Source organism: Diceros bicornis (genome assembly GCF_020826845.1).
Source record: "Diceros bicornis minor isolate mBicDic1 chromosome 12 unlocalized genomic scaffold, mDicBic1.mat.cur SUPER_12_unloc_2, whole genome shotgun sequence".
In the NCBI taxonomy this organism is placed as follows: domain Eukaryota; kingdom Metazoa; phylum Chordata; class Mammalia; order Perissodactyla; family Rhinocerotidae; genus Diceros; species Diceros bicornis.
This window is the reverse complement of record NW_026690865.1, coordinates 295,286-310,740: the sequence shown is the minus strand read 5'-3', so window position 1 is coordinate 310,740 and position 15,455 is coordinate 295,286. Positions and strand designations below refer to the sequence as shown.

General features: G+C 37.7%; 1 protein-coding gene and 1 long non-coding RNA gene across 3 annotated transcripts in view; one reads left to right on the top strand and one right to left on the bottom strand.

Moving 5' to 3' along the window:
• Positions 1-15,455, bottom strand: part of LOC131401641 (uncharacterized) — a 47,873-nt gene that overhangs the window by 9,627 nt on the left and 22,791 nt on the right. The window lies entirely within an intron of this gene.
• LOC131401637 (adhesion G protein-coupled receptor E1-like) lies at positions 883-13,989 on the top strand. 2 transcript variants are annotated; one of them, XR_009217821.1, is made up of 4 exons: positions 883-941; positions 10,436-10,604; positions 10,725-10,829; positions 13,786-13,989. XR_009217821.1 is itself a non-coding variant. In XM_058536894.1 (3 exons), exons 1-3 carry the CDS (start codon positions 10,263-10,265, stop codon positions 13,789-13,791), a joined length of 453 nt encoding a protein of 150 aa, XP_058392877.1. In that variant the 5' UTR covers positions 10,161-10,262; the 3' UTR covers positions 13,792-13,989. The 2 variants fall into 2 exon arrangements, 1 of the variants encoding a protein (XP_058392877.1); XM_058536894.1 differs by lacking the exon at positions 883-941 and having other exon boundaries at positions 10,161-10,604.

The following is a 15,455-nucleotide window of genomic DNA, read 5'->3' as shown; positions in this document are numbered from 1 at the left end:
CAGAAAAGTATGACCCACACACTGGGTAAAAGGCAGGCAACAGAAACTGCCTGTGAGAGCATCCAGATGTTAGATTTAACAGAACAGAGTTTAAAGCAGCTATTATAAGTATGTTCATAGAACTAAAGAGATGTACGTTAAAGAAGTAAAAGAAGTTATGATGACAATTTATATCAAATAGAGAATATCAACAAAGATAAAAATTACAAAAAAGAAACAAGTGGAAATTCTGGAGTTGAAAACTACAATAACTGAAATCAAAAATTCAACTAGAGGGGCTTGAAAGTACATTTGAATTGGCGAAAGAATTAGCAAACTTAGATACATTAATAGAATTTATGCAAGGTGAAGAGCAGAGAGAAATAAGAATGAAGAAAAATAAACAGAGCCTGATAGAAATACGGGACCAATTAAATGCACGAACATACACAGAACTGGAGTACTGAAAAGAGAGGAGAGAAAGGAGCAGAAAAAATATTCAAGGAAATAATAACCCCACACTTACCAAATTTATTAAAAAACAATAACTTACACATGCAGGAAGCTCTAAGAACTCCAAGTAAGATAAACACAAAGAGACCCACAAACAGACACATCAGAGTAAAAAATGCTGGAGGTAAAAGACAAGGAGAAAAATGTTTAAAAGAATCAAGAGGAAAAATGATGAGTCACTTACAAGGAAACCCAATAAGACTGACAGCTGGCTTCCAGGAGAAACAAAGGAGGCCAGAAGGCAGTGGGATAGCACATAGAAAGTGCTGAAGGAAAAAACTGTTAACTAAGAATTCTATATTCAGGAAAGGTACTGTTCAAAAATGAAGAAAAAATAAAGACTTTGCCAGATAAACAAAAATTGAGAGAGAATTCATTGCTAGTAGACCTGATTTACAAGAAATACTAAAGAAAGTTCTTCAGGCTGAAAACAAGTGACCCCAGTAAAGGTAATTATACATATTTTTTATCCTTTCTATTCTTAACTGATTTAAAAACCAATTGTATAAAATAATATCACACAACGTATCATGGCTTCAAATGCACAATTTAATATAAGTGTAATATATGTCCTATAACAGCCCAAAAGGAGGTGGATGGAAGCAAAGTTGCAATGAGCTAAGGAAATGACTGCAGATGGTAAAATGATAATTATAACAATGCAATGTTGAGTTTGTAACATTAACAGATATAATACATATAACAACAATACCAAAAAAAAGGGAAAATGGGAATCAAGCTGCATAGCAGTACAGGTTCTGCATATTACCCAAACTCAGCTAGTACAGATCTAAAGCTGATGAGACGTGTATAGTAAACCCCAGAGCAATGACTTAAAAAAATTCCAAAAAAAAAAAAAACTAAAAAACAGATCACTAATGAAATTAAAATGCTACATTAGAAAATACATATAGAAAACAAAAACTAAAATGGCAGATGTAAATCCAACTATATCAGTAACATTAAATATGAATAGATTGAACAATCAAAAGGGAAAGATTGTTAGATGGGATTTAAAAAAAACACGATCCAACTATATGTTGTCTACAGGAGACACACGAGAGTCACAGAGACAAAAACACTGAAAGTAAATGGATGGGGAAGAATATCATGCAAACAGCAACCACAAGAAAGCTGGAGTGGCTGCACTAACATCAGACAAAATAGACTTTAAAACAAGAATACTAGAGAGAGTGACATTTTATAATGATGAAATGGTCAATAGTTCAAGACATAACAATTAAAAACATATATGCATCTATTAATGGAGCATTGAAATACATGAACCTTTTAATAGAAATGAAAACAGACAATTCAACAATAGTTGGAGACTTCAATACCCCACTTTCAATAATGTATAGAACAATTAGACAGAAGATCAACACGGAAATAGACGACTTGAACAACACTACAAACCAACCAGATCTAACAGACTTCTACAGAGCACTCCATCCAACAACAGAAGATACATTCTCAAGTACATAGGGAACATACTCCAGAACAGATCAAATGTTGGGCTATAGAACAAACCCCAATAAATTTAAAAGCATAAAAATAATACAAAGTATGTTCTCCAACCATAATAAAATAAAATTAGAAATCAATAGTAGGAATAAATTTGGCAAATTCATAAATATGTGGGAATTAAACAACACATTCATGAATAACCAATGAGTCAAAGAAGAAATCTAAAGGGAAATCAGAAAACGCTGGTTCTTTGAAGAGATCAACACAATTGACAAACCTCTGTCCAGTCTGACCAAGAAAAAGAGAGAAGATTCAAATTACTTGAATCAAAAACAAAAGAGAGAAAACAACACTAAGATATCACCTCACGCCCGTTAGGATGGCTATAATCACCAAGCCAAAAAACAACAAACACTGGAGAGGATGTGGAGAAACAGGAACCCTCATACACAGCTGGTGGGAATGCCAACTGGTGCAGCCTCTATGGAAAACGGTATGGAGATTCCTCAAAGAATTAAAAATAGAGATGCCCTATGATCCAGCTATCCCACTACTGGGAATCTATCCAACGAACCTGAAATCAACAATCCAAAGGGCCTTATGCACCCCTATGTTCATTGCAGCATTATTCACCATAGCCAAGAAGTGGAAGCAACCTAAGTGTCCCTCGACTGATGACTGGATCAAGAAAAGGTGGTATATATATACAATGGAATACTACTCAGCCATAAAAAAGACAAAATCGTCCCATTTGCAACAACATGGATGGGCCTGGAGGGTATTATGTTAAATGAAGGAAGCCAGAAAGAGAAAGACAAACACTGTATGATCTCACTCATATGTGGAATATAAACCAACACATGGACAGAGAAAACTGTATTGTGGTTACCAGGGGCAATGGGGGTGGGGGGTGGGCACAAGGGGTGAAGGGAGACATATATATGGTGATGGACAAACAAAAACGTACAACCCAAAATTTCACAATGTTAAAAACTATTAAAACATCAATAAAAAAAAAGACAAAACTGGAAGAAAAAAAAAAAGAGAGGACAAGATTACCAACCTTACAGAAACAAAAAGGATTATAAACAAATACTATGAATAATAGTACACAAATTAGATAACTTAGATGAAATACACAAATGACTAGAAAAACACAAACTACAAAAATGACTCAAGATAATCTGAATAAACCTATAATAAGTGAAGAGATTGAATTAGTAATCCACAAACTATGCACAAAGAAAAGCCCAGGCCTAAATGGTTTCACCGCTGAAATCTACCAAACACTCAAGGAAGAATTAACACCAATTCTTCCAAAAAAAAAAAAAAAAAAAAGAGGAAGAAACACTTTCCAACACATTTTATGGGACTAATATTACCCCGATACCAAAATCAGACAAAGATGTCACAAGAAAGCAAAACTACAGGGGCCAGCCTGGTGGCGTAGAGATTAAGTTTGCACGCTCCACTGTGGCGGCCCAGGGTTCACACGTTTGGATCCCGGGTATGGACTGATGTACCGCTTGTCAAGCCATGCTATGGCGGTGTCCCATATGAAAAAAAATAAATAGAGGAAGATGGGCACGGATGTTACCCCAGGGCCAATCTTCCTCGGCAAGGAGAGGAAGATTGGCAACGGATGTTAGCTCAGGGCTAATCTTCCTCACCAAAAAAAAAAAAAGAAGAAAGAAACCAAAACTACAGACTAATATCTCTTACGAACATGGATGTAAAAGTCCTCAACAAAATACTAGCAAACTGAATCTAGCAATATATAAAAAGAATTATACACCATGACCAAGTGGGATTTATCCTAGGGATGCAAAGTTGGTTTAACATCCAAAAATAATTAATGTAATACATCAGACAAATAGAATGAAAAACAAAAAATCATAAGACCATCTCAGCAGATGTAGGAAAAAGCATTTGACAAAATCCAACACGCTTTCATGATTTAAAAAAAAACTCAATAATCTAGGAACAGAAGGGAAGTTCCTCAATATAAAGGGCATCTACAAAAAATCTCCAGTTAACATCATACTTAATGGTGACATACTGGATGGTTTCCCTTTAAGATTAGGAACAAGACAAAGATTTCCACTCTTGCCATTTCTATTCTAAATTGTAGCGGAGGTTCTAACCAGGGCAATTAGGCAAGAAAAAGAAATAAAAGGCATCTATATCGGAAAGGAGGAGGTAAAACTATCTCTATTTGCATAAAGTGATCCTGTATATAGAAAATCCTAAGGAGTCTACCAAAAAACTATTAGAAGTAATAAATGAGTTCAGCAAGGTTGCAGGATACAAGATCAATATACAAAACCCAACTGAATTTCTATACATTTGCATTGAAAAACCCAAAAGTAAAATTAAGAAAACAATTCCATTCACAATAGTATCCAAAACCAGGAATAAATTAACCAAATAAATGCAAAACTTATACTCTGAAGTTGATTCTAAATTCATACGGAATTCTAAGGCAACAAGCTACAACTAACAAAACAATTCTGAAAAAGAAGAATAAATAGTGTAAGACTCATACTTCCCAACTGCAAAAGTTACTACAAAGCAACAGTTGTCAAGACAGTGTGGTACTGGTACAAGGACAAACATACAGATCAATGGAACAGAACTGAAAGACCAGAAATAAACCTATACACCTATGGTCAACTGATTTTTCACAAGGGTGCCAATGGTGCTGTGACAATTGAATAGCTACATGCAAAAGAATGAAGTTAGACCCTAACCTTATCCCATAAGCAAAAGTTTACTCAAAATGGATCATACACTTCAATTGAAGAGCTAAAACTATAAAACACTTATAAGAACACACAGGCATAAATCTTCATGACCTTGTATTTGGCAATGGACTCTTAGATCTGACACCAAAAGCAGAAGCAACTAAATAAATGAATAAATAAGTTAAACTTCATCATCACAATTAAGAACTTTTATGCTTCAAAAGACACTATCAAGAAAGTGGAAAGACAATCTAGAATGGGAAATAATATCTGGAAATCATATATCTAATAAGGACCTTGTATTCGGAACATATATTAAAAAGCTCTTGGGGCCAGCCCAGTGGTGTAGTGGCTAAGTTCGCGCGCTCCACTTTGGCGGCCCAGGGTTCATGGGTTCTGATCCCAGGCACAGACCAAAGTACCGCGTCTCAAGTCATGCTGTGGCTGCGTCCATATAAAGTAGAGGAAGACGGGCACGGATGTTAGCCCAGGGCCAATCTTCCTCAGCAAGAAGAGAAGGATTGGCAACAGAAGTTAGCTCAGGGCTGATCTTCCCCACCTCCTCCCCCCAAAAAAACTTCTTACAATTCAGTAATAAAAAGACAACCCAATTTAAAAATAGGCAAAGAATCTGAACAGATATTTCTCCAAAGAAGATATACAAATGGCCAATAAGCACATGAAAAGATGCTCAGTATCATTAGTCATAAGGGAAACGCAAATCAAAACCACAATAAGATACCACTTCATACCCACTACAATGGCTAAAATTAACAAGTTAGATAACAAGTGTTAGTGAGAATGTGGAGAAACTGGAACCCTCAAACACTGCTACAGGAATGTAAAATGTTGCAGCCACTTTGGAAAATAGTCTGGCAGTTTCTCAAATAATTAAACATAGAGCTACCATGTAACCCAGCAATTCTACTCCTAGGTATATATCCAACAAATGGAAACATGTCCACACAGAAACTTGTACATGAATGTAACAGCATCACTCATAATAGTCAAAAGGTGGAAACAACCCAAATGTCCACTGACACACAAACAGATAAACAAAAGTGGTATATCCACACAATGAAACATTATTTGGTCATAAAGAAGAATGAGATACTGACATATGCTACAACATAAATGTACCTTGAAAATATAATGCTAAGTGAAAGAAGCCAGCCAAAAAAAAAAACCATATACTATATGATTCTATTCATAGGAAAGTCAGAATAGGGAAATCTATAGAGACAAAAAAGTAGCTTAGTGGTTGCTTAGGGATGGGGTAAACAGGGTCAGGGGATAAAGGGATGGTAGCTGAAGGGTTCAGGCTTCTTTTTGAGGTGATGAAAATATTCTAAAATTTACTGTGGTGATGGTTACACACATCTGTGACTATATTAAAAAAACCCACTGAATTATAAACTTTAAATGGGTGAATTGTATGGTATGTGAATCATATCTCAATAAAGCTGCCTAAAAAATGTAGCAGCCAGCTCCAAAAAAAAACCATCATAGTGAAGAAAGCAGAATGTAGGGTCAGGGAGCAACATCGCTTTTGTTCATCATTAATCCTTCCTGCCCTTAAAGCCATGCCTGCATGTTTGCAAAAAAAAAAAGGACTAAATGAAGTAGACGAGTGACAGGAAAAAAGCAGGGTAGGAAACCTGGATTTCACCACATGAAAAGAGCACAATTCTACACTATGCAATGTCACCAAAAATTAGACATAAAAATATCCTCACTTATACCTGGACATACAAACTACTAAAAACAAACTTACCAAATAAATTTCTGAAACATCAAATGAGTCTGTGTTAAGGCACTGTTTGAAGAACTTAACTTGTATTAATTGATTTAACCCACACAACCACCCTATGTGGTACATATATAGCTGATCTTCATTATTTACAAGTTCCATATTTGTGAATTCACCTACTCACTAAAAGTTTTTTGGAATCCCAAATCAGTATTTGCAGCATTCTCATGGTCATTTGCAAACATGAGCAGAGCAGTGAAAAATTTCAGTCTATCAACACACACGTTCCAGTTGAGGTCAAACAAGGTGACACTCTGCCTTATTTCAGCTCTCATACAGAAATGACCAGAGGATAGAGATGGTAGGGAGCAGTGTGGTGTAATGCAAGAAGCTCCAGTTCTTTCGAGTTTAGGAGAGTTTAAGTCATTTTCCCAAGATCAGAAAGCTAACGAATGGAGGACTGCATGAGCCAAGGACACAAAGTGAAGAAATTGATGGTTGAATGAATTAATAGTTAAAAGGCTAAAAAAAGAGATAAAACGAGATCATAAAAAATACTTAAACCAAAAGAAGAAGAAATGGAGAACGGAAACAAAAAACAGATGAGACAGAAAACAAACAGTAAGATGACAGATTTAAATCTAACCATATCAATAATCACATTCAACGTAAATGTTCTAAATGCCCCAATTACAAGGCAGAGATTGTGAAAACAGTGTGGCAGTTCCTCAAAAAGGTAAACATGGAATTACCATATGATGTAGCAATTCCACTCATAGGTATATACCCAAAGAAATGAAAGCAGGAATCACTCACAGGTATACACCCAAACCATTGATGTGGCATACAGATACTGGTCCACCAATGATCGCAGCAGCATTATTCACAATAGTCAAAAGGTAAAAATAACCCAAGTGTCCAAACAAAATGTGATAAACACATACAATGGGATATTAGTCAACCTTAAAGATGAATGAAACTCTGATATATGCTAAACATGGATGAAACTAGAAAACATGCTAAGTGAAATAAGCCAGACACAAAATGCCAAATACTATATGATTCCACTCATCTTAGGTACCTAGAATAGGCAAATTCATAAGACAGAAGGTAGGGGAGAAGGCAGAAGGGGGAATTATTGTGTAATGGGTATAGAGTTTCTGTTTAGGATGATGAAAAAGTTACAGAAATGAGTCACAATGGTTTCACAATATTGTAAATGTACTTAATGTCACTGAATTCTAAACCTTATAATGGTTAAAATGGCAATTTTTATGTTGCGTATATTTTGCCACAATAAAAAAAAAGGGCAGAGATCATCAAACTATAAAAAAGCAAGACCCAAGTGTATGTTGCCTACAAAAACAAACACTTTAAATGTAAAGACACAAACAGGCTAAAAGTAAAAGGATGGAAATAGAGCATGCTAGCACTAGTCAAAAGATCTGGCTACATTAATATGGGACAAAGTAGACTTCAGAGCAAAGAATATTACCAGGGATAAAGAGGACCACTTTATAATGATAAAGGAGTCCATTCATCAAGAAGACATAACAATCCTAAGCATTTATGTACCTAATAAAAGAGCTTCAAAATGCAAGGAGCAAAAAACAATGGAACTAAAAGAAGAAACAGACAAATCCAAAAAATTATAATAGGAGACTTCCACACCCCTACCAATAATTGACAGAACAAGGAGACAGAAAATCAGTAAATGTTGTTCAAGTCTTTCATATCCTATCAACAAACGTGATAACATTTATAGAACACTCCACCCAATAACAGCAGCACATATATCTTTTTAAAGTCAAAATGAAACATTTACCAAGACCATATCCTGGGACATACAACAAATCAGATAAGCTTTTAAAAGATTCAAATTATGCAAAGCATGTTCTCTGACAGGGGAACTAAATTAGAAATCAATAACAGAAAAAAGTCTGGAAAATCCCCCAAATATTTGAAAATTAAATAATACTCTTCTAATAACACGTCATAAAATTTTTCTTGTTTGATTAGAAATTTGTCAACTATCCTTTTTTTCTATAACTGTTCAGCGTAAGGAGCCAGCACAGTTTACTTAAATCATCCCTCATTTATGGACATTTAAGTTATTTCTGACTTTTTTTTTTGCTATTATAAACAGTATTGTCTTGAACATCCTTGTAGGTAAATTTTCTTCCACATCTGTGGTTATTTAATCATAACACTAGGCATGAAATTGCCTGACTCAAAGGGTAGGTTGGATTGTAACACTTTTAGTGTATATTGCAAATCGTTTTCCAGAAAAGTTATTTCCATTCACAAGAGTGCTTGTTTACCTCCAGCCTTGCCAGCATTAGGGTTTATCATTTTTGTTGTTTTGCTGATTTAATAGATGAAATACACTATCTCGTTATTTTACCTTCATATATATTATTCTATCATACAGAGGTGGGACTTTTTCGTATTCTTATAGAGCATCTGTGTTTCTTAATTTCACCATTCAACTAATGTTCATTTTAAGAACCCACCCAAACCAGACATTGTCTAGGTTTTATTGTCAGTAACCTAATGATGGTCCCTTGTTTGTTTTCCCGTCAGAGTCCAATCCTTCATCCATCTTAAATATTTTTTTCTAAAAATTACTTTTTAAAAATTAGTGCAAAAAGTTAGAATAAAGTTAATGTATGCCATGGCAAGAATAATTAAGCATTAAAAAAGGAAACACCTGAAAACTAATTCCTTCTCTCTTCCCTGACTCCTCAGGTCCCCAGATCTCTCCCACCTCAAGCAACCATTATCACCTGAATTGAGCTTCCTTCCAGAATATTCTATACTTACACATCCATCTTCTATTACATAAATGACAGGACACTGTACATATCATTCTGCGCTTGGTTTTTTCCACATAATAGGTAGCTTATTTCATATCAGTACTTAAGGTTAAAAACAACTAACAAAAATGTTTATTTTGTGCCAGACATTGTTCTAAGCACCTTTAGGTCTAATGCTATCTCATTAATTGGTAGAACAAGCTTATAGGGTAGGCATTGTGTTGTCATCCTTATCTCAAAGTGAGGAAACTGAGGCACAGTGATGTTAAGTAACCTACTAAGGCCGCAAAGTTAGTGAATGGATCAGAATTTAAACACAGGCAGTCTGACCCAGAGCCTTACCCACTATAGTATATTGTCACTCTCATCTCATTTTAAAAAACAGTTGTATAATCTGATTTCTGTCTCTATGGATTTGCCCATTCTGGACATTTCATATAAATGGAATCATATGCTATGTGGACTTTTGTGACTGGCTTCTCTCACTAAGCATCATGTTTTCAAGGTTCATCCATGTTGTAGCGTGTGTCAGTGCTTCACTCCTTTTCATGGCTGAGTAATATTCTGCTATATGGATGGACCACGTTTTGTTTATCCAGTCATCTGTTGATGGACATTTGAGTTGTTTCTAATTGGGGGAGAAGGAAATGGGGGATGACTGCTTAATAGGTACGGGGATTCTTTTTGGGGTGATAAATGTGTCTGGGAACTGGATAGTGGTGATGTTTGTACAACACTGTGAATGTGCTAAATACCACTGAATCGTACTTTAAATGGTTAAAATGGTGAACTTTATGTTATGTGAGTTTTACCTCAGTAAAAAAAAGGCTTCATGGTATTTCATTGTATGGCTTCATTGTTCATTTAACGTGTTCTAAAATCTTGGACACATGGGTCCTTCTAGCCTTTCATTACTAATGAAAATATTGCATTAAATACATGTGTCCACACATCTTTGTGCCGATGTGTATCTGTAGGCCAATAGCCTTTTAAATGCCTATAGGATTCGATTTCCCTACACCTAGGCTTGGAGGCTCCACCCCACGTTTATTTCCATCTAGGTGGTGGGTCACATGGTGGCAGCCTCAGACCATTCCTGGGAGTGTGTCCCATGAGGACAACAGCCACCTCCCAGAACCTTATCCTCTGCAAACCTTCTCCTCCAGGTTATTGACATTCAAGGCATTTGCCCAGCTCTTCATCTTGGGGAGCTCCCGGGTGTTGGGCATTTTCCAGATTGGACCCTTGGCTGGTATCATGGCCTACCTGTTCACCATCATCAACAGCCTGCAGGGGGCCTTCATCTTCCTCATTCACTGTCTGCTCAACCGCCGGGTATGTAGCTGCTGCCCTCGCTGTCCCTGATGCCCCTCCTTCCAGGGGACATGCCTGTGCCAGCATACTTCCCTGCATCTGGGAGTGATTCATCTCCCCGTGATGTGTCTCCATCTCCAGGTACGGGAAGATTACAGAAGATGGATTACCAGGAAGACCACACCCGGATCCCAGTCCCAGACATCAGGGGTCATACTGACATCCTTTGCCTTCACTTCCAAAACGGTGAGAGACTGTGTGTTTTATGAAGGTTCTGGTCAAACAGAATACTTGCTTCTTAGCAATCCCAACACCACCATGTGTTGAGTGTCTACTGTGAGTTAAGTGCGTCCATGTACATTAGCTCATTTGATGGAGGGTGGGGTTTAAGAGTGGAGGTTCAGGAGCCAGGCTGCCTAGGGTTAAATCCCAGCTCTGCCTCTTAGGAGCTGTGTGATCTAAAAAAGATAAACTCATGGGGGCTGGCCCCATGGCCTAGTGGTTAAGTTTGGTGTGCTCCGCTTTGGTGGCCCAGGTTTGGCTCCCAGCTGCAGACCCACACCACTCGTCAGTGACCATGCTGCTGCAGTGCCCCACATACAAAATAGAGGAAGACTGGCAACAGATGTTAGCTCAGCGTGAATTTTCCTCAAGCAAGAAAAAAAAGATAAAATCGTGACTCATACAGATATAAAATGAGCATACATTAATTTTTGGATTTTATTCCACTCATCAATCAGTGAAAGAACCAGGCAGATGTTATAACTGGCTCAAAAGAGAACACAAAGAACAGACATATATGTATATAATATATAATATATGCAATGTATACAACGTATACATAATACATCATACACATAATGTATACAACGTATACATAATACATAAAACACATATAATGTATACAACGTATACATAATACATAATATACATATAATATGCATACAGTGTATACATGATATATATTATATATTGCATAATATATATGCAATTTATCCAATGTATATCATGTATACATAATACATAATACACATATAATATATACAATGTATACATAATACATAATATATATTACATAATACATGTATATGTCTGTTCTTTGCTGTTCTCTTTTGACCCAGTTATAACATCTGCCTGGCTCCCTCATTCATAATTATATATACATAATATATATAATATAATGTTTAATTATATATTATATAATTATACGTATAATTATTAATATTATAAAATACATATAAAATTTCATATACCTATATGTTATATATGTATTACATATATATGCATTATAATACCTATGAATTATAATACATATATATAATTTCAGGAATATTGAAATGAATGTGCAAATGGACGCAAAACTGTTTTTTCCATGGAATTATTTTGCATCTCTGTCAGTTATTTAAAATTTACAGAATTGTAAAATATCTCCCACATAGATCAGAATTGGACAGCCTGGAGATGTGTGCTCTGACAATACATCATTTTCCATGGAAGTACTCATTTTTCTCTACACCATAGATCTCATCCAGTCTCACAGCCATAAACACCATTTATTAGCAATGACCCCAAAATATTAAACAATGTGCAGTCCAGCTCCTTCTCCTGAATTCTACACTCATATAACCAACCACCTACCAAGTGCCCCCACTGAGATGTCTAACAGATGTCACAAATATAACATGTTCCAATCTGAGCTTCTGATCCCCCACCTCTCATATCCATGGAGGGTTCCCTATCCTTCTATTGCTCAGCACAAGGCCATGGAGTTATCCTTGACTCTGCCTTTCTTCTTACCCTCCATCTCTGATCCATCAGCAAATCCTGTTGACCCTTCCTCAGAATGTATCCAGAATCTGATCGCCTGTCTGTTCCTTTGTTGCTTCTATTCTGTTCCAAGTCCTATTGTCTGTAGCCAGGATTATGGAAATAGCCTCATAAAGGGTCTTTCTGCTTCCCCTCTTGCCTTTTCCCTGCCCCACCTTTGGTCTGTTCTCCTTGCAGCAGCCAGAGGGCGCCTGTGAACTCCTGAGTCAGGTCACATCCCTTCTCTGCCTACAACCCTCTATGGCTCCCACCTTACTCAGTAAAAGCCAAAGTCCTCCTGATGGCCCACAAGGCCCTGTACGATCTGACCCTCTTTTCCTCCTTGACCTCATCTTCTGTTAATCTCACTTCCCTCTGCTCCACCCATGCTGGCCTGCTCAGGATTCTTCAGACACGTCAAGCTCACTTGCTCTTTAGGAATCTTGACCTGGATGCTCACTCTGCCTTGAATGTTCTTGTCCTGATACCCACATGGCCAACTCCCTCACCTCCTTCAAATCTTTGTTCCAATCATTTGTTATCAATAGTATTTCCTCTGGCAACTCGATTTCGTACTGCCTCCTTTTCTCCTACCCTGACATTCATGCTTCTCCTGCCTCTAATCCTGATTTTCTTTTCATAGCGCTTGCCACTTCCTAACATGCTATAACTTCCTTATTTATTTATGGTCTTCCATCTCACACTAGAATGTCTTATTTTTTCACTGACATATTCCAAGCTCAAGTAACTAAGATCCAGTGGCTTAATTAAATAGGGAATTATTTTTTTGCAAGAATAGAAGCCCAGAGTTAGGTGTTGCTGGTATTGGTTCTATTGCTCAGTGGTATTATAAAGGATTTAGGATCTTCCCAGTTTTCCAATCCACTAGCAGCATGTTGGCTTTTCATCAAAATGTTTTTTATGGTTGCAAGGTGGGTGCCATAGCTCCAGACATCACGACCATGTTCAAGGCAGGAAGAAGAGGGATGGGGCAGAAGCAGCAGCCTCTCCTTTCATGCCTCTCCCTTTAACAGGAAACAGAAGCTTTTCCCAGAAACCCCTCAGCAGATTTCCCTTTCATCTAATTGGTCAGAACTGCATCACATGACCACTCCTAGTTACAAAAGAATTTGACAAAACAAGTATTTGGCTTTCTAGCTTCTAGAACGAGAGCTATCAGTGGTGAAGAGGTTAAGAATGGCTTTTGAGTTTGCCTGCAGTGCCTGCCATGCTAGAGATAATCACTGTTAACATTTTAAGGTTTATCCTTCTAGTCTGTGTTGCCATATTTCTCTCTCTCTGTATTTATAAGACCCATGCCCCTATAGATATGACCCCTGGGATCATGTTTGTACTAATCTTGGTACTGATTCCAGTTCTGATTTCTCTCTCACAGGGTTAAAGCTCTTTCTTGCTTTCAAATACGCTATGAAGCAACATTTGAGGACAGCAGGTGCCGGCAGGAGCTGACGCTGAAATCTTCTCTTCATGGCTTAATGTGGAATTGCAGATCTCACCAGCCCCAGGACTCTCTGGGTGATTCAGAGCACTGATGGGTGGGGCGTTCTTCCCACGTTCCATGCGCTGGTGAGAAACAAGACTTTCTGTTCCAGATTAAGATTTTACCTTCTATGTTCTGCAACCCTTTGAATTTCCAGAGTTTTGAGGAAATAATAGATCCTAGTGCAATGGCATGACCAAGAACATCTGGCTACCGTTTTGTTTTCTCCTAAGTTCTTTGGCGTGTGGCTGCAAGCCTGCCTCTCCAGCACCTGTCACAGAGTATGGAAACGGCTTCAGGAAATGGCTTGTCTTCTGACCGACTGGCTTACCCTTTAACAAAGACTCCCCCTGCCTTTAAAGAAATGGCCAGTAAAACTGTAACGAGAGCCCCAGGGGATAAACAAAGCTCACTGACGTATAGGCTACTTTGGCACAAACACTTAAAAGAGTTATGTTGGTAAGCAGGAGTGTCAATGGAGCAGAATTCCAGCGTTTCACAGAGAGTTGAAGGACTTGATGACAAAGCCTTGGGAAATATTTTGGTTTCCTGGAAACTTTCCGGGAACCAACGTCTCCTTTCCTTCCAGGAACTGTTTTGTGACTTGGCTAGGATTCGCACTGCTCACAAAGTTATCATCACCCTGCCTTGCTCTTCGTCTCCCATAAAGTGTTGAGTGGCAAGGAGAGAAGAAGGAAAATTTAAAATGTACATGTCCTCCCTTCCATGGCCACTCTCCAGCCTGCCTCCTCAAAGTGTGGTCCGTGGACCAGAAGCATCAGCATCCCTTTGTTGGATAAACAGGATCTCAGGCCCCACTCCAGTTCTGCTGAACCAGAACCTGTGGTTTAATGAGATCCCCAGGGGATTTGTGTTGTGCGTGAGTGAATGCTCTAGAATATTCTTCTGTTTTCCATGCTTATGCCAGAGCTTGTTTTTAAAACTAGAAAGGAAAACATATTCTTGGCTTTAGGACTTTGCATCTGCCATTCTCTCTTCCTAGGACACCTTTCCTCAAAATTGGGCTAATTTTTGCCCTCTCTTTGAGTCTCAGCTTAGTCGTCACTTCCACCAGGAAGCACTCTTTAGATCTCTTCAAGTAGGATTAGATGTCACCTCTGCGTGTCCTCTAAGGCTTCATGCTTTCTAGCTCTGTATTATAATTTCTTTTCTTCCTGAGTGTCTCCAATTAGATTCTGAGCTCCATAAGTGCAGGGAAGTATAGTCAGTGGATTTTTCATAAATATTTTGAATGAAAGCGTGAATGAATGGTTACTCTCCATTTTGAAGATGAGCAAACTGAGGCTCAGAGAGGTTAAGTAACTTTCCCATCATTACACAGCTGCAGCGGGCTGAGCTGGGCTTTGAACTCTTGACCAGAGAGCTCCTCTTCCAGGCCACTAGTCCTTCTCCTTCTCTTTCTTTGACCCTAGGAATTCTTAGTTTGGGGATACAGAGAAAAGGCTATTTACTTTGAGTCAACTTATCATTTAGGATTCAGTTCGCTCGGTAATGATGCTGTGTTGAACAATTTGATCACAACATTAAACTTGATTGATGGAGGC